General features: G+C 40.8%; 1 protein-coding gene across 1 annotated transcript; it reads left to right on the forward strand.

Annotated features, from left to right (window-relative positions):
• The first annotated feature begins 11,517 nt into the window (after positions 1-11,517).
• On the forward strand, positions 11,518-18,477 carry UTP23 (UTP23 small subunit processome component). Its single transcript, XM_036338111.1, has 3 exons — positions 11,518-11,819; positions 16,174-16,348; positions 17,756-18,477. The coding sequence occupies exons 1-3, from the start codon at positions 11,632-11,634 to the stop codon at positions 18,137-18,139; spliced, it is 747 nt and encodes a 248-aa protein (XP_036194004.1). The 5' UTR covers positions 11,518-11,631; the 3' UTR covers positions 18,140-18,477.
• The last annotated feature ends 7,941 nt before the right edge of the window (positions 18,478-26,418 follow it).

The raw sequence follows: 26,418 nt of genomic DNA on the forward strand, positions 1-26,418 counted from the left end.
TGGTTCGATTCCTGTCAAGGGCACATGCCCGGGTTGCGGGCTCGATCCCCAGCAGGGGGCATGCAGGAGGCAGCCGATCAATAATTCTCTCTCATCATTGATGTTTCTATTTCTCTCTCCCTCTCCCTTCCTCTCTGAAATCAATAAAAATATCAAAAAGGCAAAGATTATAACAGTACCAAGTGTGGTTCTAAAAATATGTAGAATATTTAAAACAATTACATTATTAAAAAACAGTTGATTAATGGGCATATTGAAGTAAAGTTTCTATACTTCATTGAAACTGGTGAAATGACTTAACAGTAAACTAATAAGTTATTCAAATCTAATATAATACCAAGCAAACCACTAAGAAGTTTTACAAAGGTCTACACTAAAAACACTCTAGATAAATCAATATGAAAATTTAAAGAATGTTCAATAACCACAAAATGCAATAAAAAGAAAACAGAAATAAAATGCGAGAGAATAGGAGAAAAATACAAAATAGCAATTTTAGTCTAAATATATTAATAATTAGATTAATATAACTATTCTAAATATACCAATTAAAACACAACTATTGGTTGAATGGATAAAAATGACCTAACCATAGGCTGTCTAAAAGAAACTCACTTCAAATATAATGATAAAGGCATAATGAAAGTAAAATGATAGAAAAAAGATATCATGCCAACATTAATCAAAAGAAAGCAGGAATGGACATATTAGTATCAGATAAAGAAGAATTCAGAGCAAAGAAAATCACCAGAGACAGAGGAAGACACTTTGTAATGGTAAAATGGTCAATTACCAAAACCACCTAGGAATCCTAAATGTGTATGCCCCAACAACAAAATTGAATTTATGTGAGGAAAAATTCATAAAATGCGAAGGACAAATACACAATTCCACAATCATAGTTGGAGATATCAATTTCCCTCTCTCAACAGTTCACAGAACAACCAGAAAGAAAATCAACAAGAATATAAAGGAAGTAAACAACATCAATCAGTAGGATCTAATCAACATTTATAAAGCATTCTACCCAAAGACAGATTACACATTCTTTTTTTAATGTATTTTATCGATTTCAGAGAGAAGGGGAGAGGGAGAAAGAGATAGAAACCTCAATGATGAGAGAGAATCATTGATCGGCTGCCTCCTGCACAACCCCTACTGGGGATCGAGCCCACAACACAGGCATTTGCCCCGACAGGTTCATAGATCAATGCTCAACAACTGAGCCACACCAGCTGGGCTACACATTCTTTTTAAATGTCCATGGGATAAATAGATCATATCCTGAGCTATCAACAAACGTCAACACATTTAAAAGCATTGAAATCATTCAGAACTATGTTCTCTAACCACAATGGATTCAAAATAGAAGTCAAAATGTAAAGATAACAAAAAAAATTGCAAGTACTTGGAAACTAAACAACATACTTCTAGTAACCCACTGGCCAATGAGGAAGTCTTGAAGGAAATTTAAATACACACACACACACACACACACACACACACACACACACAGTGAACTGAATGAATGTGAAAATATAAAATGTCAAAATGTGTGGGACACAGCTACATGAGTGCTGAGAGGGAAGTTTATAGCTCAATGCAAACATTATAAAACAGGGAAAGTCTCAGATCAATAACCTAAACTCTCTCTTGAAGATCCTAGAAAAATAAGAGCAAAAGAAACCTAAAGGATGCAGAACAGATTAAGTAATCTAATGAACTAAAATAACAGATTAAAGCAGAATGCTGAATATATTCTCTCACCCAAAAAAGGTTGGCCACAACTATAAGTTGTACTTCTGCCACCCCGTCCCCACAAAAATGCAGTTTGTTATTGTGGGTATTAATTTCACTGTTGATATTCAGTTGGTGGATAAGACAAATTTACCATTTCCCAACAATATGTTTTTCATTATCTCTGTCACAGGAGCTAAAGTTTTTAATGTCCTTCTATATGTGCTGGAAATAATTTCAAATTTAGTCAGATGCAAAAAGAGAAAGGATGGTGAGGGCCTTCCAAAGCCAGCTGTGGGCCCTGCCCATGGGTGAGTACTGCATGGGGACAAGAAGCAAAGGATAGCTTGCCATACCTGAGTGAACAAAATGAAATAAATAAACAGTCTGCCTAGTTCTGCTTTTGGGGCATAGTAACTCTACCCACAGGGAAAACAGCCCAGTGAATGTCACACTGGACCATTCCATGCCTTCGAACCAGTCAGTGCTGGAGCTGCTTCTCCTTGCTTGGCTAACACTTACCGAAGCATCTTCAATGCAATAAAAGGAAGGAGTCAAGACACCAAAGAGGAGCCCAAGGATTTCTCAAAGTGTCACTTTATTCCTACTCAGTAGTCAGATGAGCAAGAGAATTTTTTAAAATGTCAATTTATTCCTATTCAGTTGCTGCCTGCTTCCAGACCTCTGTGGAAGGCAAGGTACCTTTGAACATCTGACAGCCTTGGACCTGAGCTGAGCCTGCTCTGCTCTCAGTGGTGTTTCGACAGACATAGAGCATTACTGCTCAGAGCTCCCAGCCAGCCTCCATAGGACCAACTTAGCATCTGGTGTGAAGGAAAAGGGTGGAAAGCAATCTGACCTTTCTAACTACTGTCTCCTTGGGAAGTGACTGCATTCATGGCAGACGACCCAGGGGTAGTTCTTCTCAGGTACCTATTAGAAACAAAGGAAGCAAGGAAGCACCATCTCTCTATAAAAGCCTAAGTGACCGAGCGACTGTTTGGTCGCTATGACACGCACTGACCACCAGGGGACAGGCGCTCAACACACAGGATCGGGCTCCCTCCTGTCTGGATCGGGCCTGTGGGGATTGGGCCAAAACTAGCTATCCAACATCCCCGGAGGGGTCCTGGATTGTGAGAGGTTGCAGGCCAGGCTGAGGGACCCCGGCGGTGCATGAATCTGTGCACCATGCCTCTAGTATTCAATAAAAGTTTTAAGTACAAGATTGTATTTTTAGCTCTTGTGTTAATTATTTTCTAGAAGGAGCACAGAGATCTTTTTTTCTCTGGAGAAAGAGAGAGTGTTATGTGATGGTTACTGGAGCTTCTAAAACATTAGATTAATCCCTTCTGCTTTAGGGAGTCACAAGTTAACAGGTTGAAGTCTGCTATCGAACACTGCTCACTCATGAGAAGGAGGTCAGAAACTCCTACTCTGTGGGAATAGTAGGAAAAGGCAATAACTTTCCCATCACCCCCTGCCCAAGAAATACATGGTGCCATCACAATTAATGAGCCAGGTCTAAGAAACAAAAACTAGACGCAAGCAAAGCCAGAAGAAACAACATATAAATAGGCCAAAACCAAAATTCTGGATTCAATTACTACACATTTTAGAAGACCATAAATATTCATTTGACCAAAGAGAATCATTTGGCTTAAAACACTGAACACTTTGCTTAATATTTAACTTGAGTGGAAAAGACTCCTTTGGGAGACAGTTGAAAGCAGCTAATTGCAACAGCTACTTCCGCATCGCAGCCTCTTCACAATAAGGATAACACAAGAGTATACGCAGAGCATCTTAACTTTCCTTAAAACAAGGTATCAAAAAGGTAATACTATCATTTTAAATACATTTTGTTTGCCTAGATTTAACAAGTATTCCATTAGTTAATATGCTTCAGGCTACGAGTTACCAAATAAGTGGGGGAAAATCATTTTAAACAAGAAGGGGATGTACTCTATCACATAACTAAATGTCTAGAGGGGAGCATACTCCAAACAAAGCAGCATGAAGACTCCAGTTCCATATCTTTATGATTCTCTTGACTCTGTCTTCTGCCATGTTTTGGTTCTGACCACAGATAGACTACCCCACAGTCTCAAAATACCTGCCAGTAACAATGGACACAACACACTTTTTAAAAATGTTTATTGCAAGAAGAAGAAAACCTCTCTCTTGACCATGGAAAAAGAAAGTATTTCTCTTTAGTCTAATTGGGATCAATTTGAGTCATATGCCTCCTTTCTGTGTTTATGTGGAATGAGACTACGAGAGGTTACCCTTGGAAAGGCTAAGTGATTTGTTCAATATTATGAAAGGAACATTGGGGAGGGTGAACAGGGAGCCAATAAAAAGAAAAAGCATTCATACATACGACTCAGCATGTGGATATTTTCTATATATTTGCTAAAATAATAATGTTAAAAACGACATTTGACCTCCTCATCCCGGTATTTTGATTTATGACTTACAACTAATATTAAAACAAAGTGATCTCGCATTGAAAACATTTGCTCAGATTCTAAGGGGAGCTTTATTTAGTATAATATCATGAAATTAATACCTCGTATTGGTGAAATTCAATAATAAGTGTGAGACTTTGAAATAATAGTCTACTGGATTATTGAAAGCCTGTTTAATTTCTTGCCACCAGGAGTTCAGTTTCTGCCCTGAAGTCCTCCTGCTGCTTAAACATATATATGAAACCAAGAGTGAAAGGCTTGTCTTCAACATTTTGTTCAATATAAATAAATGGTGTTTTTAGAAAATCCTTTTAATACCATAATCTGACATAATTTTTAATTTTTAAACTCCTTTAAGTAATAGTAATAATATTTGCTGACCTAGAGTAATTTTATAAGAATTCATTAATCTTCTAAAGTGCTTTGATAGGTTAAAATAAAAGGTCCCGTACAGTATGACCAGTTTCAGTTATTATTTAATTACATTTCAAATGGCAGTTTGTTATGTATCAAAGTAAAACATTTTGCTCATTGCTGCCACTTCCAAAGTTTTTGCTCCTCTCTAATAGCTCGTGTTACCGCTTTAATTATTACCATTAAACATGTTGTAAAATCCCAGTGGTGAGCACTATTCAGACCTATGACAGTGAACTACTGAATTCCTTTCGACTTACTTCACTTGGTCTCTGTGTGATTTCGTTCAAATAAACTATTATAGCAAGAAAAGTTGCAGGTCTGATTTTACAGCCATATGACAACTGTCGTCTGATCCAGTTACTGTCTGGTTTAGAAATATTTTTGATCAACAGACTTCCCTTGAAACTTTTTTTTCTAAGAGACAGTTTCTCGGTGGCCATTTACCTGCAGTAAGAGCTGCATACCAGCTGGACCAACAGACAGAAGATCTTGCTTGCTTGCTTTCGTTGACAACTGGATTGTCACTAATTACACTAATATTTCCTTGATGTTTCTTTTGCCCAAGCAGCTGGGTTTTTCATAATTAACTAAGGTTCCTCAACAGGAGATACATCTCACTAACATACCCAGTTCAAATCAAATTTATACTTACAAAAGAAACAAATGTCAAGATAGCTTCTAGAATATATAAAAAGGAATTAGTTTATTTTTCTTTGAGAAAGTATTCTACCTTTAAGAGAAAACTTATAAACTAGGGCTTTGAACCTATTCAAAGAAAAGGCAATTGTATTGGCAAACACTAACTAACTTCAAAGTTTCATGGAAAAATCTGTTAGCATAAAATTCTCTAATTCTGGCAAGTAGTTTTAACTTTATCAATTAGGACTGGGTTTGGCTGCATGTAAAAGAAGTTTAATGTGTCAATGTAGGTTTATCTTTGGGAGGAGGAGAAGGAGGAGGAGGAGGAGGAGGAGGAGGAGCAGGAAGAGAAGAAGGAGGAGGAGCAGAGGAGAGGAGGAGGAGAAGTGGAGGGGAGGAGGAGGAAGAAAGCCGAACAGAACTCAAGAAAGACAGAAATACCGAAGAAGAGAAAGCAAGAACGAAGCCGAAGCATGCGGGAGGAGCAGGAATCTTTGGTGCTATTTTCGGGCGTTTCTTCTCTCAGTTCGGAAGTTTCAGTGCGGATTCCTCTTTCTTCGTCTTTTCTTCTTAGGGAGCCAAGGAGCAAAGGAGCCTTGAGGCGATGTCTTCGATAACAGACAAAGGAGGAGGAGTAATGTCTCGTATTGCGGTTTGTCTCCATCCTCAAGACTACCTCATGGTCTAAAATGGGCTGCTAGGGTTCCATTCACCACATCCAAATTCCAGGGAGTAGGAAGGAAGGGGATAGGGGGAAAATGCCCAGCACCAAGCTAAGCTGGCTTCTTTAAGCAGCCTTTCCAGAAGTCCCTTGTAACACTTCCATAGCCTTGGCTAGAACTTCCTCATATACTTTTAACTACACAGACACTGGGAAATGGATTCTCTTTTTCTGGCACATTACTGTTCAAGATAAAATCAGGGTTCTGTTACTAAAAAGAAGGGATGAGATATTGGGTGGCAATTCACAGTTTGTACCACATTTCCATTATGTGGTGCTTTTGTAGGAAATTTCATGTAGCCATTAAAAATAATGAATGAGAGCTATGCTAATTCCCCAAGGAATATTGGGTGAAAAAAGAAAAATGAGTAGAAGTGATAAAATATGGTTTGATTTTTAAAATAATATAGGATGACAAAAATCTCTACATATGTATGCATATACATATGCAAATGATAAACAGTTGACTGACTCTTGAACAACACAGGTTTAAACTGCGTGGGTACACTTATATGTGAATTTTTTTTCAATAAATACACAGTCAGCCCTCTGTATCCTCAAGTTTCTAATTCTAGGACTCAACCAACTGTGGATCAAAACCAGCATTTTCCATCTGCATTTGGGAGTCCACACATTTGCAGGGCTGAGTGTATGCAATTGTTCTACATCATTCTATATAATAAAAGGGTAATATGCCAATTGACCCTAACAGCAGAATGACTGGGAATGACTGGTCAGTATGACACACACTGAGCACCAGGGGGCAGACGCTCCCACAGGGGGAGCTCTGCTCAGCCACAAGTCAGGCTGCCAGCTGCCAGCACAGCAGTTGTGGCTGGAGCCTCTCCTACCTCCTCAGCAGCACTAAGAATGTCTGACTACAGCTTAGGCCTGCTCCCCGCTGGCAAGTGGACATCCCCTGAGGGCTCCCGGGCTGCCAGAGGGATGTCTGACTGCCAGCTTAGGCCTGTTCCCCTGGGGAGCAGGCCTAAGCCAGTAGGTGGACATTCCCCAAGGGGTCCCAGACTGTGAGAGAGCACAGACCGGGTTGAGGGCCCCCCCCCCCACACCTGTGCACAAATTTTTGTGCACCGGGCCTCTAGTTTTATATATGGGACTTGAGCATCTGCAGATTTTGGTATCTGAAGGGGATAGGGGGTCTCCTGTGGATACCAAGGGACAATCATAATTAAGATTTTGAGGATTCAAAAGTTATACACAGGTTTCCAACTGTGTGGGAGTTGACACTCCTAACCCCCAGTTGTTCAAGGGTCAACTGTATAAGTAAATGAATATGGAAAAATACACAGTAGGTTGTCAACATGTGTTATTTGGGCAAGAGGAGAACAGATGAATATCTTTGTGCTGTTCCATTGTTCCAGTTGCTATAATAGGCATGTGTTTTTGTTTTTTTTTATACTTTATTGATTTTTCACAGAGAGGAAGGGAGAGAGACAGAGAGTCAGAAACATTGATGAGAGAGAAACATCGACCAGCCGCCTCCCGCACATCCCCCACTGGGGACGTGCCCGAAACCCAGGCACATGCCCCCGTCCGGAATCGAACCTGGGACCCCCCAGTCCGCAGGCCGATGCCCCATCCACTGAGCCAAACTGGCCTGGGCTAGGCATGTGTTATTTTTGTAATTTGTAGTTGTTTTAAAAGATTTATTTACAGAAATCTTTTGCAGCGGTTCTCAACCTGTGGGTCGCGAACAATGAAAATACATCCTGCATATCAGATATTTACATGACGATTCATAACAGTAGCAAAATTACAGTTATGAAGTAGCAACGAAAATAATTTTATGGTTGGGGATCACCACAACATGGGGAACTGTATTAAAGGGTCACAGCATTAGGAAGCTTGAGAACCACTGATTAGAGAGTGTACTAGCAAGATAACATGAGGAAGAACATTGCATTCTTTTTTGAGCTAATGAATGTTAAGTATAAATACTTAAATGTTTGTAAGTATTAAAACATAATGTAAGGCAGAATAATATCATAATAGATACCTTTGCTGAACTACCTGGTATTCTAGCATTTATGAAATTAAATAAATAACCTTCATGAGTTGAATTTATTGTTTACAAGTAGGTAAATGACATCTAGGCCATGAATCTTTGATGAAAAAGTCTTATTTGGGAATTAGTCACACCTTACAGGAGTAAGTCATTCTCATGTCAACTTGGCTTCATCAAAATTTCATGAATAAAAACCTTGTAAATCATGTACAACAACATCACATTATAAATTATATTTATCCAGACATAATAAAGAACATGAAGAGTACAAAAAAATAAAGAAAAATAAATCAATCCCCTACCTACCTAGATGACTGTTTGTTTAGCATAGAAAATGTCCTGTGTAGTGACCTGAGAAAAGAACTAGCAGCTATTAATACTGAGACATTATTGATCCTGTGCCATCAGGTCAAAAAAAAAAAAAAAGACTATTAAACTTTTTAATAATAACATTATAATAATTTCAAAGTAAAATCTCAGATTTAAACTTATATCTAAATACATCATGAAATAATGGCCATATTTGGTTTCTGCCTTGGTTGTGGTCATACTAGGTTATTTGGCATTAGGCCAAAGAGTGTTCAGTGGACCACTTAATAAGCATATGATATTGGATAAACAATGATGCTTTACTGAAAGCTGTCATTTGGAAACACTAATATACATAATAATGACTTGGGGAAATTGTAATAAATGTCACTTCCTCTCTAAATAGTATCCCTCTCCCTCAATACTTATTCTGAATCAGAAATGGTCATTTTAGCCCTAGCTGGTTTGGCTCAGTGACTTAAGGTTAGGGTCCCGGGTTTAATCCCGGTCAAGGGCACATACCTTGGTTGCAGGGTCCTCCCTGGCCCAGGCTCTGTCCAGGGCATGTGCCGGTGGCAACCAATCGATGTGTTTCTCTCACATTGATGTTTCTCTCTGTCTTTCCCTCTCTTCCACTCTCCCTAAAAGATCATTGGAAAATATCCTTGGGTGAGGATTAACCAAAAATAAACAAAATAAAAGAAAGAAATGGGCATTTTAAACAACCACATCTTTTCCTGCCTGTCTCAGGATCACGTTTTGAGAAACACTGATATAAAAGAAAACTGTTTAAAAAAACTTGATCTTCACCATTATAAACTGTCTTCATGTTTGCAAAGTAAGGATCAGGTGTGCAAATGGCACTGCTATAAACATAGAGCTTGAAAAAAGTTATGCTCTAGTTTAGTAAATTAAAAACAAAAAAAACCAAAACTAGAATATGACTCAAATTCTTAGTCCTGGACCACATTTTCCTCAGTAGTGAAACATGGCCAATGTGATGGAGCTAGCTGGAAGATAAATCTGTGAGCCTACTTTTATAAATGCTTTGACTGTTTTTCAGGGCTGGAGTGGTATAATTTCTGTGGTGGATGTATAGTTAGAATGGGGGTTTGGCACACAGGAATAAAGAGGGGATTCAGATTGAAAAGTAGTGAGTAATTATACTCAAGAACCACCAGCCCAATCCTATAATAACTCTTCATGGCTTCCAATCCTAAATTTATTTTCTGTTAAATGAAAGCAGTCATCTAAGTGATGTTGTGCTGGGAATCAGGACATTATAGAATATCTTAGTTCCAATTCCATAAATCTATATCTTCAAATAAAACCCCCAAGTACAAATAATACATCTCAATTCACTTTGTAAATCATTTTTCTGTGTTGGTTCTTTCTCTGAGTCTTTAGCCAAAACTTAGAGCTGGGACAGATTCCAGGTGAGGACAAAACTGCAAAATTCTATACTCCCCATTCTTTGGTTATTTTGCCTCAAACTGAAGCGGATCCTTGGCAATGAGCCACTGGGGGGATTCAAATTTTTCTAATTCACTCTCTTCGTTAATCAAGTTGACCAAGTAATTTCTAAACTTTCCGTCAGCTCTGTACCTCCCTGTTACTAGCCCAGCATGTCCTCTTCCTGCCTCAGAAACTATAGACATAAAAAGGGTTCTCAAAAACAGTCTAGTCCTGACACCCTGTTGGACAGTGTGAAAGCTACACCCAGCTTTCGTGGGTAGTTGTTAGAAGTCAAGTGGGCTTGGGTTGGGAGCAGAAAACGAAGCTCTCGATGGTTCCTCCCACCACACCCGCTGTGGGCGATTCAGGAGGGTCTCAAGGGGAGGGGACGCAAAACAGTGGGACTCTGCCCTGACATTTGGCTCCGGATGGAGGCTAGTTGGGGATGGGGGGAGGTCAAGCCACAAGAACATCTGCATTTAAGGCATGTGACCTGGGTTCCAGTGATGGTTCTGACATTAAAGAACCATGTGCCCTCTGTAAAGGTATTTAATATTTCATTTCTTTATATAGGGCGTCCCAAAATTCACGCAAGAAGTAATTTTGATAGAAAACACAGGTTTGCCCTAACTGGTTTGGCTCAGTGGATAGAGCGTCGGCCTGCGGACTGAAGGGTCCCAGGTTCGATTCCGGTCAAGGGCATGTACCTTGGTTTCGGGCACATCCCCAGTAGGGGGCGTGCAGGAAGCAGCTGATCAATGTTTCTCTCTCATCAGTGTTTCTAACTCTATATCCCTCTCCCTTCCTCTCTGCAAAAAATCAATAAAATATATTTTTAAAAAAAGAAAACAGGTTTATAATTAAAAATTGTAAATTTTTTATTGATTCATAAAGTATGCAGTATAGGGTTATGTATGGAATAGCACATCGCGTAAATGGCCTCCACGGCTTTGCTGGCACATACGCAAAGCCGTGGTCTTCATTGGTCTTCATTGTCCCTGCTCCTGGGCCATAATTGGTACTTGGTAATGCTTATCAAATTGAAGGGATTGAAATCAAAGGGCAACAGATATTAGAATCTGATTCAATAAGCCAAGTAAAATTAGGCTTTTATTTTTTGTTGCTATTGTTAATCCTCACGCAAAATTCAAGTCTTGCGTGAATTTTGGGACACCCTATAATAAGACTAGAGGCCCTGGTAGGGTCCCTAGTGGCTGCCTGCCCAGCGGCCAGGTATGCCCTCCCTTCCCCTGGTCGGGCTGGTCGAACTCCCGGACTACTCTGGATCAAGGGGACAATTTGCATACTATGCTTTTATTACATAGGATAACCAGTACAAACCTGCGCATAGTTGTCCAATATACTTCCATCCCTTTCCTTCCCTCACTTGGGAATTATAAACATTAAAGAGACTAAGATAGGTTAAGTTACTCAGACTAGTGCCTGTAACGTATTAAGGCTCAATATTACCACGGACTCTTACATGGCCAGCCTCTGAAAGGCTGACTGCACGCCGGTAACGCGCTGAACGCGGTGTAAAGGTTTACTCTAGCCCATAACTGCGCATGTGCGTCCCGTCCCCAGTGCTGGTCCTTCCCGGGCCCAAGCTCCGCCCCGGGCCCAAGCTCCGGCCCCGAGGGGGCGCCCCTTAGAGCGCGGGCACGTGGGTGAGGCGCACGCTCGCTCGAGGAGAGGTAAACCGGAGGGCAGGCCGTGGGGGAGGGAGGCGTTTACTTCCGGGTCCACGGTCGCTTCACTTCCGGGGGAAGCCTGCACCGCCGGCCGCGGGCCGTGAGGAAGGTGTTTGCGGCCGCCGGGTGGTCCCGCGGCCTCGGTGGAAGCCGGGGAAGCCAGGCATGAAGATCACGAGGCAGAAACATGCGAAGAAGCATCTCGGCTTCTTCCGCAACAACTTCGGGGTCCGCGAGCCGTACCAGATCCTGCTCGATGGCACCTTCTGCCAGGCGGCGCTGCGGGGCCGCATCCAGCTGCGGGAGCAGCTGCCCCGCTACCTCATGGGGGAGACCCAGCTGTGCACCACCAGGTGGGCCCGCGGGCAGGGCGCGGGGACCCGCCCCCGGGGAGGTGGCCGTTATGGGTGGCTCCTGGGAGGTGGGGCATGTCTGCGACGTGGGCAGAAAGGACCACGTCCTGGAATAGTCAGGACTCCTCAGCCCGGCGAGGAAGACCACGTGCTTTGAGTCTTGGTCCCAGCCGGACCAGCTGTCATTCTGGGCAAGTTCATCTCTCTGAGCCTTGGACTTGTCATCTGTAAAAAAAAAAAAAAAAGGCCAGAACTACTTATAATGTCGCTGAAGTATCAAATGAGGAGGCAGAGGGTACATAGAGCATTTATTGGTATCTGAAACCTACCCCCTTTTAACGGTTGCTGTTACTTGCGTGGCTTTTCCTAATTTAAGTAAGTAAAACAAGCTCAAGCTTCACAACTGACCTGTGGGGTAACATCTTCGATTCCCAGAAAGGTAAGTCAGGGCTGGAGGGGAGGAACTTGGCCTCAGGTCATTTGTGTATTCATCCGGCCTTTTGCTTTTGTTAATCCTCACCCTGGCATATTTTTTCATTGATGTTTAGAGAGTGGAAGGGAGTGGGAGAGACACACACACAGAGAGAAACATCGATGTGGGACACACGGACGGACTAGAACCCAGGACCTTACACTCGGAGAACCAGTGCTCTGTCCACCGAGCCACACCGGCTAGACCAGTGGTTCTCAACCTTGGCTGCACATCAGAATCGCCTGGGGATCTTTTTAAAATCCTGATTTCTGGGCCTCATCCTCCGGAAATTCTGTTTCTTTGTTACTAATGTTGTGGCCCCCACCCCATAACAAAGAAACCGAATTTCCGGAGGATGAGGCCCAGAAATCAGGATTTTAAAAAGATCCCCAGGCGATTCTGATGTGCAGCCGAGGTTGAGAACCACTGGGCTAGGGCTCTTCATCCGTCTTTTCTTAAGTGACCAGCCCTGTGCCAAGCACTGCAGCACAGGACACACTCCCCGCCCTCGAGGCCAGAAAGTGATGGTGTGCTTGGACGCCAGGTCCAGCGTCCGCACCTCCTCAGTGCGGAAACAGGATGCAACCTCGCGGGGGTGGGGAGGAGGGAGTGTGCAATCATGAAGGTTTCATGGAGGACACAACATGCGAGGCCAGTCACGGTGCAGTTCTGAGAGGAGGGACTGTTCTGAGTGACGGAAAAGAGAAGTGAGGATCTTGTGAGCATCTTTTGGACAAAGGAATGGAGTTGTGAAGTGCCTGGGAAAGAGATCAGTCGGAAATGAAGTTGGGGAAAAGGTAAATGGAGGCTAGATTATGAAGAACTATGATTAAGAAACCTAAGGGTTTTTTTTTTTTTTAATTTTATTGTACAGTGTTACTTTAAAAACTATTTACTTGAAAAGAGAAAGTTAAGCCCTAGCTGGTTTGGCTGAATGGATAGAGCGTCGGCCTGCGGACTGAGGGGTCCCAGGTTCGATTCCGGCCAAGGGCACATGCCTGGGTTTCGGTCCCCAGTGGGGGGCATGCAGGAGGCAGCCAATCAATGATTCTCTCTCATTATTAATGTTTCTTTCTCCCCCTCTCCTTTTCTCTCTAAAATCAATAAAATAAATTTAAAAAAATAGAAAAGAGAAAGTTAAAATGACCCGTAATGCCCCATCAGTGAGTAACCACTATTAACACGTGTGGTATCATACGTGTTATATCATTCAGTGCTTCATAGCTACACAGATACACAAGAGTGCTCTTCCTGTGCATACGGTGTTCATGGCCTGCTTTTCTCACGTAACTACTCTGTGAACAGCTTCCCATATTCGGAACTTCTCAAGCAGTGCCTCAGATAGGGCGTAGATACCCCAAAACATTTGATTCCCCAGCCTTCAGGGCTGCCAGACAAGTCCTTCGTTAACCTGTGCCCCTGAGTTGGTTGCTTGTCCATTTATCACCATGTGGCATAGAAATGTGAACATTTTTAATACAGTGCTATGATCTAAAAAAAAAAAAAAGGTTGAGAAGTACTGCAGGAAATTATATTCTATAGCATTTCTTTCCTAAAGAATCTATTTTAACTTCTGAAATATTTCATACATACACAAAAATAGGATCGTATAATGAAATGTCTGTCGCCCAGCTTTTACAGTTATCGCGACATGGACAACCTTGTTTCATTTATCCTCCACCCCTTTTTATTGATAGTTTATTTTAAAGCATATTATGTAGTCAATTTTTGGTTATGTATCATGAAGAGATAAAGAAGCCTTTTCAAAGTCAGGATTCAAACAAGGTACATAAGTTGCATTTGTTTGCTATGTCTCTTAAGCATTTTAAAAACTGTAACAGTTCTCTTCCCTCCTCTTTGAAATTTGCTATTTATGGTTTTAAGAAATGAGGTCACTTGTTTTTCGGTAGAATGTTTGCTGCCACTAGTAGTTAGAAGGTTTACTCATACTCAGGTTTGAAGAAATTTGGAGTTTTTGTAATTTGAGGAAGTAGCGCGACAGAATGCTATCAGACATGACAACTATCTTTTAGAAAAAATAATTGCAACAATGTGAGGGGTATGTTGGAGGAGTAAGAGAGAAGACAGGCAAACCTGTGTTGTGGTTGTCCCCTCAATAATAACATGATCCTGAACCTGGAAGGGGAAAAGCAGGAACCTAAGGGGTTCTGCAAGGAGACATTACTGAGATAGATACCAACAGCTGACGGGGTGCGGGTCTGGGGGTCTGGGCAGATAATACCATCAAAGCCCTGGAGGAAGGTAGTTTGACTTTAGATAGGGTGAATGAAAAGTGGATGTCAGGACATCTATAGGATTTATTCAGTAAATAGTTGGCAATTTGGGCTTGGAACGCAAAATAGAGGTCAAAACTGATGACTATAGAAAGCAAACTCTCTTTAAAGAAAACACTAGTGCGGTGACAAAAGGAGTCTGGTGATGGCTGGCTAGGTTTGAAGAAATCTTTGACTCAATAGCCCTTTTTTTTTTTTAATATATTTTATTGATTTTTTACAGAGAGGAAGGGAGAGGGATAGAGAGTTAGAAACATCGATTAGAGAGAAACATCGATCAGCTGCCTCCTGCACACTCCCCACTGAGTATGTGCCCGCAACCAAGGTACATGCCCTTGACCGGAATCGAACCTGGGACCCTTGAGTCTGCAGGCCGACGCTCTATCCACTAAGCCAAACCAGTTAGGGCAATAGTCCTTTTTTTTTAGTGTGATGGAAGAAGTGCCTGGGGAGCTTATTAAAATACTCATATTTGATGCCGCCACAAGAGGTGCAGATTTGGGGATGAGAAGCAAACTAGAAATTAATACAATTTAATATGACTGTCATTCTGATATGAATTGTTTATAGATGACACTTGGAAAAACATTGGCTTATATTAATATGAAAATGCAGAGTGAAAGGAGGTAGTGGGTGTTTTGCAGCAATCTGATGTCTTGAGAATTTTTACTTTTCTGAACTGAAAATACTGTGAGGGTGTACCAATTGGTACTTGAAATAGAACATAGCAGTGTGGTTGGGGCAAGACATCTATTATCAAACTACTTGGATTCACATTTTAGTTCTACCACTTATTAATTTGAATTTGAGCATATTACTTGAAATCTCTCAGAATAAGATGCTCTGACATCAGGATAATTTAAAAGTAAGCTGCCAAACTTCATAGGACTGTTTTGAGATTAAGCAAGAATTTATGTAAAGATCAATTAGATGCTGCCTGGCTTGTAATAAGCACTCAGTAAATTTTAACTGTTATTATTGTTATTTCTACTTGGTGTATGAATTTTCCAGGTCTTTTAAGAGTGAAGTGGCTACTGTATGATTTGTGGCTATCATCTTAAAAGTTCAGATTGTATTGGTATAGGTCAGTGGTCGGCAAACTGCGGCTCTCGAGCCACATGTGGCTCTTTGGCCCCTTGAGTGTGGCTCTTCCACAAGATACCACGTGCGGGCACGCACATACAGTGTGATTGAAACTTCGTGGCCCATGCGCAGAAGTTGGTTTTGGGCCTGCGCGAGTCTATTTTGAAGAAGTGGCGTTAGAAGAAGTGGGGGTGTTGGTCGGGCGACGGGAAGTACTGCACAGGCGGGCCACGGGATACGCAGCGCGGGGGAGGCGCCAAATATCAGCAGTACTTAAACTATATAGGTAGGTAATGAACCTACCTAAATAGTTTAAGTTTAACACATTTGGCTCTCAAAAGAAATTTCAATCGTTATACTGTTGATATTTGGCTCTGTTGACTAATGAGTTTGCCGACCACTGGTATAGGTTTAGCTTTTTAAAATTTGAGTATTATTTTTTATACTTGCTTTATGTGAACACTTAAATATAATCATGAACCACTAATAACATTTTCTTTTTCAGGTGTGTGTTAAAAGAGTTAGAAACATTGGGACAGGACTTATATGGGGCAAAACTGATTGCACAAAAATGCCAGGTTCGAAATTGTTCCCATTTCAAGAATGCAGTGAGTGGATCAGAATGTCTGCTTTCCATGGTTGAAGAGGGAAATCCCCATCATTATTTTGTGGCATCACAGGTGATACTACTTTTAAAACCAAAGTCGATTTTTTTAATCATTTCTATATATACTTCATATGGTGCTGTTTATAATCTGAAAAAATTAGTGCAAGTGGTTTGCTCAAGTGCTTCGACTTTTAAAAAATACTGGCTTTTAAGTTAATTTGCAATCAATAAAAGCAGTTGTCATTAGAGAATTTGAGAACTTTAAGCATGTTGATTTTCTTCTCAATTACTGAAGTTTCCTTTTTTAAAATAAAAATTTATTGATACACATATGTGATGACATGTTTTGAGTTCTTGAAGGGAAGATAAGTACAGCAAAGATTTTGCATTCTGTGTTCATGGATGTCTTTTTCCTTGTTCTGTATTTCATACTATTTTTTAAAAAGTCTTGTTTCATGTTATTTGAGACTGTACCATAAATATGGAACTGCTTCAGGCTTTTAAAAAGACTAGGAGGGAGGAGAAGAGAGACTTTCAGGAATGATATTAATGAAATTCACTTTCATACAAATTTGCTTAAATATGCTAGCAGAACTATAAAATGATATAATCAGAGGCAAAGCTGAATCTAGAATCTGAGTCAGCTAATTCGTACCGTATTTCTGTTACTTCAACCTATGCGAGCAATCTGGAGCATGATCTTAGAGCAAAGGCAAGGGACACCACCTGACATGTCTACCTTTGCATTAGTTTGTGATTCGTGGTCCTAAAACAGCAATTTTCAACCTGTGTGCCGTGGCACATTGTTGTGCCACAAAAAGTTTTAAAACATGCAATACCTGACTGTTTAGTCAGGGGCACTGACCTCTTTTCCCTTAGATTATCAAAAATGACATTAGCCATTCGGTGTGAGTGCCCTGTCTTGAACTTTAAATATATAGGTCATAAAATAGAGTTGCATCTTATTGGTCACATCACATAATAAGGTTGCATCTGATTGGTTAATCTTGGTACCAGAAATTCTTATATATAAGTACAGTACCTGATTTTTCTTTTAAGTCACTTTGGAGCAAAAAGGGTAGGTAATTACTATTATTATTACTATTATTATTATTATAATCAATATTATATCTATTCTTTGTTAGATCAGCAAAATATATTTTTTGGTGTGCCACAGAATTTTAGTAATTTATGTGTGCCATGATAAATATGAAAAAGGTTGAAAATCTCTGTCCTGGAATATTGATAAATCTAGTTCACATTGTTGCCACTTAACTGTGCTCAATTTTTATGTTTCTCTTCCTTTCTTTATCATAAAATATACTGTGCTCCCAATAGTGAGACATACTAATTTGAAAAATAAAACCTGTGATTTCTTTTATTTTTAATATAACCCTCTTGAAGTTCTTAGAAATATGTCTAAGGCACCTCATTTAACTCGCATACTTGAACTAAATAATTCTTTTTTTCTTTTTAATAGGATCAGAATTTATCTATGAAAGTAAAGAAAAGACCTGGAGTTCCTCTTATGTTTATTATTCAGAACACTATTGTCTTGGACAAACCTTCTCCCAAAACAATTGCCTTTGTTAAAGCAGTCGAGTCAGGTCAGCTTGTCTCAGTTCATGAGAAGCAAAGTATCAAGCAACTCAAAGAGGAACAGGGTTTAGGGAAAAACCCTGAACAGAGAAGAAGAAAAAAGCGCAAGAAGATAGGTGGCCCCAATCCTCTTAGCTGTTTGAAGAAAAAGAAAAAAGCACAGGATACAAAACCATCCTGCTCTGAAAACAAAAGAAAAAGAAAAAGAATCCGGAACAGATCGACCTCAAAAGTACTTTCTGGAACAGAGAATGCAGAAGGATAAGGCATCCTTTGGGTACTTTGAATGGCATTCAAATGTGAAAAGTAAATTTCTTTTTAAAACTGTGGAAGTACGTAGGATAAAAAAAGGCAACGCAAAAAAACTGAACTTATTTTTATAAATGAATATTGATCTATAAGCCTTTGCCTAAAATTATTTGTAAATAAAAGCAAAACAGTGAATGGGTTTAAGTGTGACAGTGTTCACTTTGCTTACTCTGATTTTGGAGGGTGTTCATTGATGTAAAACTTGTTTCTTTCTCACCATCACCCCTCACCCCACAACATTATATGCAAATAGTTTTAAAAATCAAATAGTATTAAAAGGCTTGTAACAAAAAAGCAGTCCTCTTTTACATTCACAGAGGAAACTTTCTTTTTCAACTCATGTAGGGGTTATAGAATTTTCTTTACATTTCCAAATTATATAAATGTGTTGCTACATTTTGATCCATTCAATAATTTTTCTACTAAAAAAATTGAAATTTTGCTTGCTTTGCTTACTTCCCCATTTTCCAATATAGTAATATTTCAGCCTTTATATAGCCTAAGTTCAGTATTTTTACTGTTATAACTATAAACCACTAAACTAAGTAGCATGCTATGATTGGATTTCTTATACTACTTTTGTTATTCCAGAAGTTCATAATGGCCTCATTTCTTTTTAGCGTCTGACTTGATCTTGCCAAATATTCTAATAACTCTAAAGGGCCTCATAGTACAATTTTTCATGTGATAATATCAGGTCATTTCTTACCCCTGGAGATACTTCTGGAGCCTTCTGTTCTCCTATGTCAAACGGTTTTGTGCCGAGCATGTTGCTCAACTATCTCCCAGGCACTTCTTGTCCTTATCCAGAGATCTACTTTTTCACTTCTGTTTCCTAGATTCATTTTACTATTTCTTGGTTTTCTCTTTTGCTCTAGTGGAGCAAAGAGTGTGTAGGAAATACGTGTTTTTTTTTAGGCACACCCAATATGTCTACCTTCATATTTGTTACACTGATAATCTAGCTTCCCCATCAGCTCTGAAGCTGTTTCCCAGAGGCCATTGCTAATTCCCAGAGGACAGAGATATACTGTCTTTCCTTTCTATATCCCGAAATAGCTGATTGTAAGAGAGCCATCAAAGGTGCTGTCTGATTCAGTGTCCTGTGTCATTATCCTTTGCACTCACAGACACCTGCTCTGACACCCTGAGAAGACAACACCTTACCTCCCCCATTCTCTCACTGTGATGAGAAATTACTTTAGCCTTTCTGGGTGTGCTGTCCTGTCATCAGCTGTCTGGTCCCTATCACGCCCTAGCTGAACACACTTTGAACTTTCTGAGTTTTTTTTGGCAACTTTGGTAAAATGACAAAAAGGGGGAAAAGAAAGTTACTCTGCTAAAGCTGGGGAAAAAGAAACAGGAAGGTACCCCATCAGCTTGAGAAGCAGAAGGCTGTGGGACGGCGGTTCTTAGCCCTCACTGTGCATCAGAATCGTGGGGAATAGGAAAGAGTCAGATGTCCAAATGCCACCTGAGAGAGAGAGATTTTCAGTCTGGCGTGGGGTCCGAGCATTGTGTAATTTAAATGTTCTCAGGTGTTTCTAATGTGCAGGCAGGTTGAGAACCTGAAGTAGAAAAAACCTGGGTCTGGGAAGTAGGCCGTTCCAGGTCCAAATAATCAACTGGGACTTCTCTCAGCCTCAGTTTTCTTAGGGGCTAAATAGGGTTCATTGTGAATAAGATAGTGTCTGGCACTTAGTACATGTTCAATAAATTGTCTACAAATAATGAAATACGTAGTACAGCTGTTAACTCTCATATCTCATATTTCAAAAGGCTGCTTAATGATCTAAGAAAGTGAATGTTTGTTCCTTACTCCCCCCCCCCCCTCCCCCTTTGCCAAGTTCTGCAGGCAGGCACTTGGCCCTATGTTCCTTCCTAAGGAATTATGATTCTGAGCAGCCTTTCTCCACCTTTGGCTGCAAGTTTGTCTCAGTCTTTCAAAAAATCATTGAGAATCTCCAAGGGAGGTGCCTGGGCTTCTGACTAGTTTAAAAAGCTCCCCAGGTGATTCTAACATGAAGCCAGAGTTCCGAGGCAACAATGCAACAGTATATCTCAACCTTTGACATAAAAACAATTTGGAGATTTTATTAACATTAAGCTTCCTGGGTCTTACATTCAGAGTCCGATTCAGTAGGTCCGGGTGGGGGCCCAGAACTTGCATTGTAAACGAGCTCCAGCTCCCAGGGCCCCAGCACCGGCATCAGCTGGGAGCTGTAGAAATGCAAATTGATGAGCCCCACCCGGCACTAATCAGAATCTCCTGGTTGGGGCTGACGAACCTTTGTTTTGACAAGCTCTCCACGTGGTTCTTATTTTTTGCTAAAATTTAAGAACCTCACAGCCAGATCGCCAAAGCGAGATGGAAGGCAGCCCCAGAAGTCAGGGAACGCCACCACCGCGATTTCAAGTGTGTGTCCCGGGAACCAGAGTCCGGAGCCAGCGCCCAGAAAACCACAGGAGTAAGTACAAGGGAAAAGCGGGTCCTCCAAGGGGAGCAGCCAGGGGCCTTTACCACAAGGAGGGGGATGAATGCCAGGGAAAAGCAGGCTATCCCCTCCACCTATGGAGGGGAGATGGGGCCTGGCGGCGTTTTGGAGGATGAAACAGAATGATGCATGTAAAAGTGCTTCTCAGTTGTCTGGGACAATATAACTGATTAGGGACTTGCATAAGTTTTTTTTTTTTTTTTTTTTAAGAAAGCAGTACAATTGTGGTACTCGGGATGATTAGGTCATATGACCTGTATGTTTTAGATTATTAAAAATGACTAAAGAAAGCAACTTAGGTGATACAAACAAACTTGGCCCATCATGGAGCGACAACCCTCATTTGGAGAACTGCAAAATGGGGTGAAGGCAGAAAGCTTTACGAGGATAAAGAATAAAGAGCAAGGAAGAGAAAAATGGAAAATGTGTGATTGGCTGAGGCCATATTGTCAACCAGAGTTGGCTTGGCCTCGGAGAAACTGTCTGTTTCTGGTCAAGCAGAGTGTTTACAGGCCGTGAAGGTTATACAAGCTTCAGGTTGCTGTCGGGCACTTCCGATAGGGGCTGGTTCTATCTTGGGCCTAGAGATTCATTTAAACCCTGGGTTTTAATGTTTGGGTCTATGATCCATCTCAATCACTTTTTGTGTATGGAATGAGTTAGGGGTTAATTATTATTTTTTTCTGTCTAGATACAGCCCATTGTTACAGCAGCCATTTTAGAAAAGACTCCTTCCTTATGAAATTAACTTGGCTCCTCTTTTCCCATTTTGATTGCACGCTCCTGGAAGGCTGGGACTTTGTATTACATGCCTTGTGTATCTGAATTAAAAGTAGGGATTTGGTTTGGCTCTGAACATGAGGGAGGCAAAATGGCAGCAGCTTGAACAAGTGCACCCATTAGTATTCCTAAATAACAACCCATCCCCTAACTCACTGGCTGACGTTAATAATCCTTTTCAACTGTGGGCTGTGCTTTGGCGAATCTACACCGAGCTCAGCTGGGTACTTCTCAGGTTGTGGCAACTGAGGCAACCCTGCATCTCACTGAACTCTGTGGTTGGACTGGGTGGTCCCTTCCACCTTGGATTGGGGTGGGGGCTGGGTTAACCAGAGTTATCTTTCTGGTAAAGGAAGAGGTGAAAAACGGGAAGCAGAATAAATGCTGGAGGGCTCACATTGGCTGAGCCCAAAGTCAGAGGGATGGGGAACACGCTCTGCCTGTGATGAGGACATGGAAAGGATGTATATGTGGGGAGGAGTGAAGAATTATGGCCAATTGCTCCATCTAGCACAGGGTGGGAAATGTCCCGGGCCGTATCAGGCCTGTAAAATCATTTGGTCTGGCCCTGCCAAAGCAGTAGGGGTGAGTTAATTAAACGTTTGAGCACATACAGCAGTTTAATTTTTTTCTTTATTAAGGTATTACATATGTGTCCTTATTGCCCCATTGCCCTCCCGCCCTCCTCCCCCACTCATACCCTCCTGATGTCTGTGTCCATTGGTTAGGCTTATATGCATGCATATAAAAGTCTTTTGGTTGATCTCCTCCCCTTACCCCCACCCTTCCCTGCCTTCCCTCTGAGGTTTGACAGTCTGATAGATGCTTCTCTGTCTCTGGATCTATTTTTGTTCATCAGTTTATGTTGTTCATTATATTCCATAAATGAGTGAGATCATGTGATATTTATCTTTCTCTGACTGGCTTATTTTGCTTAGCATAATGCTCTTCAGTTCCATCTATGCTGTTGCAAATGGTAAGAATTCCTTCTTTTTTTTACCGCAGCGGAGTATTACATTGTGTAGATGTACTAGTTTTTAATCCACTCATCTGCTGATGGGCACTTAGGCTGTTTCCAGATCTTAGCTATGGTAAATTGTGCCACTATGAACATAGGGGTGCACATATCCTTTCTGATTGGTGTTTCTATTTCTTGGGACATATTCTTAGAAGTGGGATCACTGGGTCAAATGGGAGTTCCATTTTCAGTTTTTTGAGGAAACTCCATACTGTTCTCCACAGTGGCTGCACCAGTCTGCATTCCCACCAGCAGTAGCAGGCTAATTTTTAAGTTGGTCGTTTTGCATGGCCTGAGAATGATATTATAAATATCCAAATGGCCATTGGCTGATAAGCGGGGAATTTATTTCTCTCATATGAAAGTCCAGAGGTAGGCGGTCCAAGGCTGGTGTAGTCCACAAAATTCTCAGGAACTTAGCAACTTCTGGGTTATTGCTCCTCTGTGCATGACCTTGGTGTTCAAGTTCCCTGATGGACTACGGTGGCAGCTTTAGCTCCAGCCATGAGGTAGAAGGAAGGGACAACAGAGAAAGGAAACCAAGGGCACATGCCAACTGCCATTTAAAAGAGGTTTCTAGGAGTTGCCACATGATGCTTTCACAGCATGTGGCCACAGCTGCTTGCAAGGGAGACTGAAAATATAATCTTTATGCCAGTTAGCCACATACTTTCGTAAATCAGATCTGTTACTAACAAACCAAAAAAAAAAAAAAAAGGTATTGGGAAGGAGACAAGTAATAATTTGTATATATAGCCTTGTATAAAGTATGGGTTCAATAAATACTGCTTTTATTTTAAATTTTTACATGCTATAAAACTGGTTATTTTTATGGGAGAAGAGAGTAGTCATTCTTAATAATAAAAGATATGTTTTTAAAATTCAGTGACTTGCCTGGCCGTGGTGGCTCAGTGGTTGTGTCGACCTATGAACCGGGAGGTCACGGTTCAATTCCTGGTCAGGGCACATGCCTGGGTTGTGGGCTCGTTCCCCAATCGTGCAGGAGGCAGCTGATCAGTGATTCTCTCTCAGCATTGATATTTCTCTCTCTTCCTCTCCTTTCCTCTCTGAAATCAATAAACATATATTTTTTTAAAAAATTCAGTGCTTCAAATTTGTTTAGCATTTTAAGTGCTTCCTTCAGGTCCCAAAATTACAACTAAGGAGTTTTGTTTTTTCTTTTTGTATAAACAGCAGTATTCTCTCTAGATCTCTACACTTGACTCATTGGCTTCAATAGTACAAGTGGGGGCAAAAGTAGGTTTACAATTGTTTATATGGAAAATAATACAATACATAATAAAAGAATGAACTGTTTTATGTACTCACCACTGTAAAGCTACTTTTGCCCCACCCTATATTTGAATCAAAAGATTAAAACTAATAAAATTCAAAGACACTTGACACACCTATTAAAATGGTTAAATTAAAATAATAAAATGTGGCAAGGATGTGGAACAGTTGGAAGGCTCATGTGTTGCTGGTAGAATTGCAATATGGAAAATAAACTATTTTGGAAAAACAGTTTGGCAATTGCTTGTAAAGTTAAACTTTCTTTTTTAAATGATAAGACCCAGTAATCTCACTCTTAAGTATTTCCCTCACAAGAAGATATTGGCATATATCCCCACAAACACCTGTATGCAAAGGTTTACAGCATCTTTATTCACAGTCACTAAAAACAGAAAACAATAAAAGTGTCCACTTACAGGAGAATGGATGAACAAATTCTGTTACATCCATACATAGACTACTACTCAGAAACAAAAAGAAATGGATACTGACACATGCAGCAACATGAATAAATCTCAAAATAATTATTCTAAGTGAACGAAACCTGAACCTAAAAGATTGTAGACCATGTGATTTCCTCTATATAACATTCCTGAAAAGGTGTTATATAAACACCTTTTATTTAACAGGGACAGAAACAGATTAGTGGTTGATAGGTGCTGGGAATGAGGGAAGGAGATTGGTGATCAGAGGACACAGGGACCATTTTGGGGAGATAGAAATATTCTTCATCTTGATTGTGGTGGTAACTCTACACCTAAATGTAGAGAATTTCATAGTACAAAAATTACATTTCAATAAACCTGATCCAAAAATTTCTGTTTTCATTTACAAAAAAGAAAGGCAACATGAAAAAATGATTCTGATTTAAATTGATGTTTGGAATTTTTGCTTTAGATTAAGAAAATAGCAAAGCCAGTTATTTCTAAAATTGTTCTAAGATTCTTTTACAGCAGGGAATTAAATCTAGCTTCCAAGAATGGGTTCGTTTTACATTTTTCATTTTGGTTCAATATCTGCAATCGCTTGATGTGAAACACATAAATCTATTTAGGAAAATGCTTCTCTCTTAGCATTGTTTGCTGAGAGTGGCTCAGGTTATAGTCTACTGGGTATGAAGGGCTAAAAGGAATTGTTTTTGTAATGCAAAATGACATATCCTGCAGCCATGAAGATGATAGGAGAAAATTCTGTAATTGTTCTGGCAAAAGATTAATAACAGCTCTCTCACAGATTTAAGATACAGCCCTTTGCTTTCCTTACCACTTGGTAGGCTTACTATACACCAGGGGTGGGCAAACTTTTTGACTTGAGGGCCACAATGGGTTCTTAAACTGGACCGGAGGGCCGGAACAAATGGATGGAATGTTTGTGTGAACTAATATAAATTCAAAGTAAACATCATTACATAAAAGGGTACGGTCTTTTTTTTTTTTTTTTTTTAGTTTTATTCATTTCAAACGGGCAGGATCCGGCCCGCGGGCTATAGTTTGCCCACGGCTGCACTAGAACCAAAGGTATTCCTGAGGAGGGTTGAGGAGACCATGGAGTGAAGAAACAGATGCATCTGAGTGGGGGCAAGGTGAAGGAGTGGGCTGAGGGGATGGAGAGGGTACAGGAAGAAGTCAGTCTCAAGGAGGGACCTATCCTCCGAAGGTTAGGTCTAGTAGTGGAGGAAAGCAGCAGTGACAAATACAGAAATAAAGTAAGGCAAGTGGACAGATCTGCAAAGTCTCCCCCACCCCGCCCCTGGGAGCCTTGGAAGTCACATGGCTTGTGAAGAAGAGGTAATTCTAAAACTGAGACAGGAAAAAGAGAGCTCTATGCAGAGGGAGAAGTGAGCAAAGCACTGGAATGTGCATATGGAAAGTTCAGAGTAGACAGATGTATGGGGCTGGGGTCTGAAGGACAAATGGGTGGCTACAGATGAGGCTGGTACATTCAAGGAGGTAGGCAGGAGTCAGCTCTGTGAGTTTCTGTGGATCTTCACCTCCTCGTTCTTTAAGAGTGTGTGTGTGTGTGTGTGTGTGTATTAATTTCAGAGAGAGGAAGAGATAGATAGAAACATCAGTGGTGAAAGCAAATCATTGATTGATAGCCTCCTGCACACTCCCTTGTTTGGGATCGAGGGGCAACTCAGGAATCGAACAGCAACTCGGGAATCGAACCGTGATCTCCTGGTTCATAGATTGATGCTCAGTCACTGAGCCATGCCAGCTGGGCTTCACCTCCTCCCTGTAGGCAGGGGAGAGCCACTGCGGAAAGTAATGCAATGATACTTGAATTTTGACTACATCACATGGTAACTGAGGAGTGTGAGAGGATGTGCAGAATAAGAGATAGGGGTGGAGATTTTCAGTCCATTTACAGATTGTTACCACAGTCCAGGTGAGAGATGATGATGGCCTGAAATGAGAGGCAGTAGCTGTGGGGATGGAGTGGGACAATTTTGAGAGAGAGACAGTACCTGCCTCAGGATAAGGTTCTGAGGAAGATGTAGAACTTTGAATAAGGGCAATCTTTAAGAACACGACTTCAAGGTTGTACTAGTATTATCAGCTGGCTCCAGCTTACTTCTGTACCCTCATCCATCACCACTGTCTCTCTGTTGTGATCATTATAACCTGCATGTCTCTTTCCATATGAACA

The sequence above is a fragment of the Myotis myotis genome, unplaced genomic scaffold (assembly GCF_014108235.1).
Source record: "Myotis myotis isolate mMyoMyo1 unplaced genomic scaffold, mMyoMyo1.p scaffold_m19_p_16, whole genome shotgun sequence".
Taxonomy (NCBI): Eukaryota; Metazoa; Chordata; class Mammalia; order Chiroptera; family Vespertilionidae; genus Myotis; species Myotis myotis.

Excerpts from the sequence above, each read along its gene's own strand:
- UTP23 (XM_036338111.1), top strand. The coding sequence starts at position 11,632 with ATGAAGATCACGAGGCAGAAACATGCGAAGAAGCATCTCGGCTTCTTC. Across the intron at positions 11,820-16,173 it reads ACCCAGCTGTGCACCACCAG|GTGTGTGTTAAAAGAGTTAG; the intron begins GTGGGCCCGCGG and ends TTTCTTTTTCAG. Across the intron at positions 16,349-17,755 it reads ATTATTTTGTGGCATCACAG|GATCAGAATTTATCTATGAA; the intron begins GTGATACTACTT and ends TCTTTTTAATAG.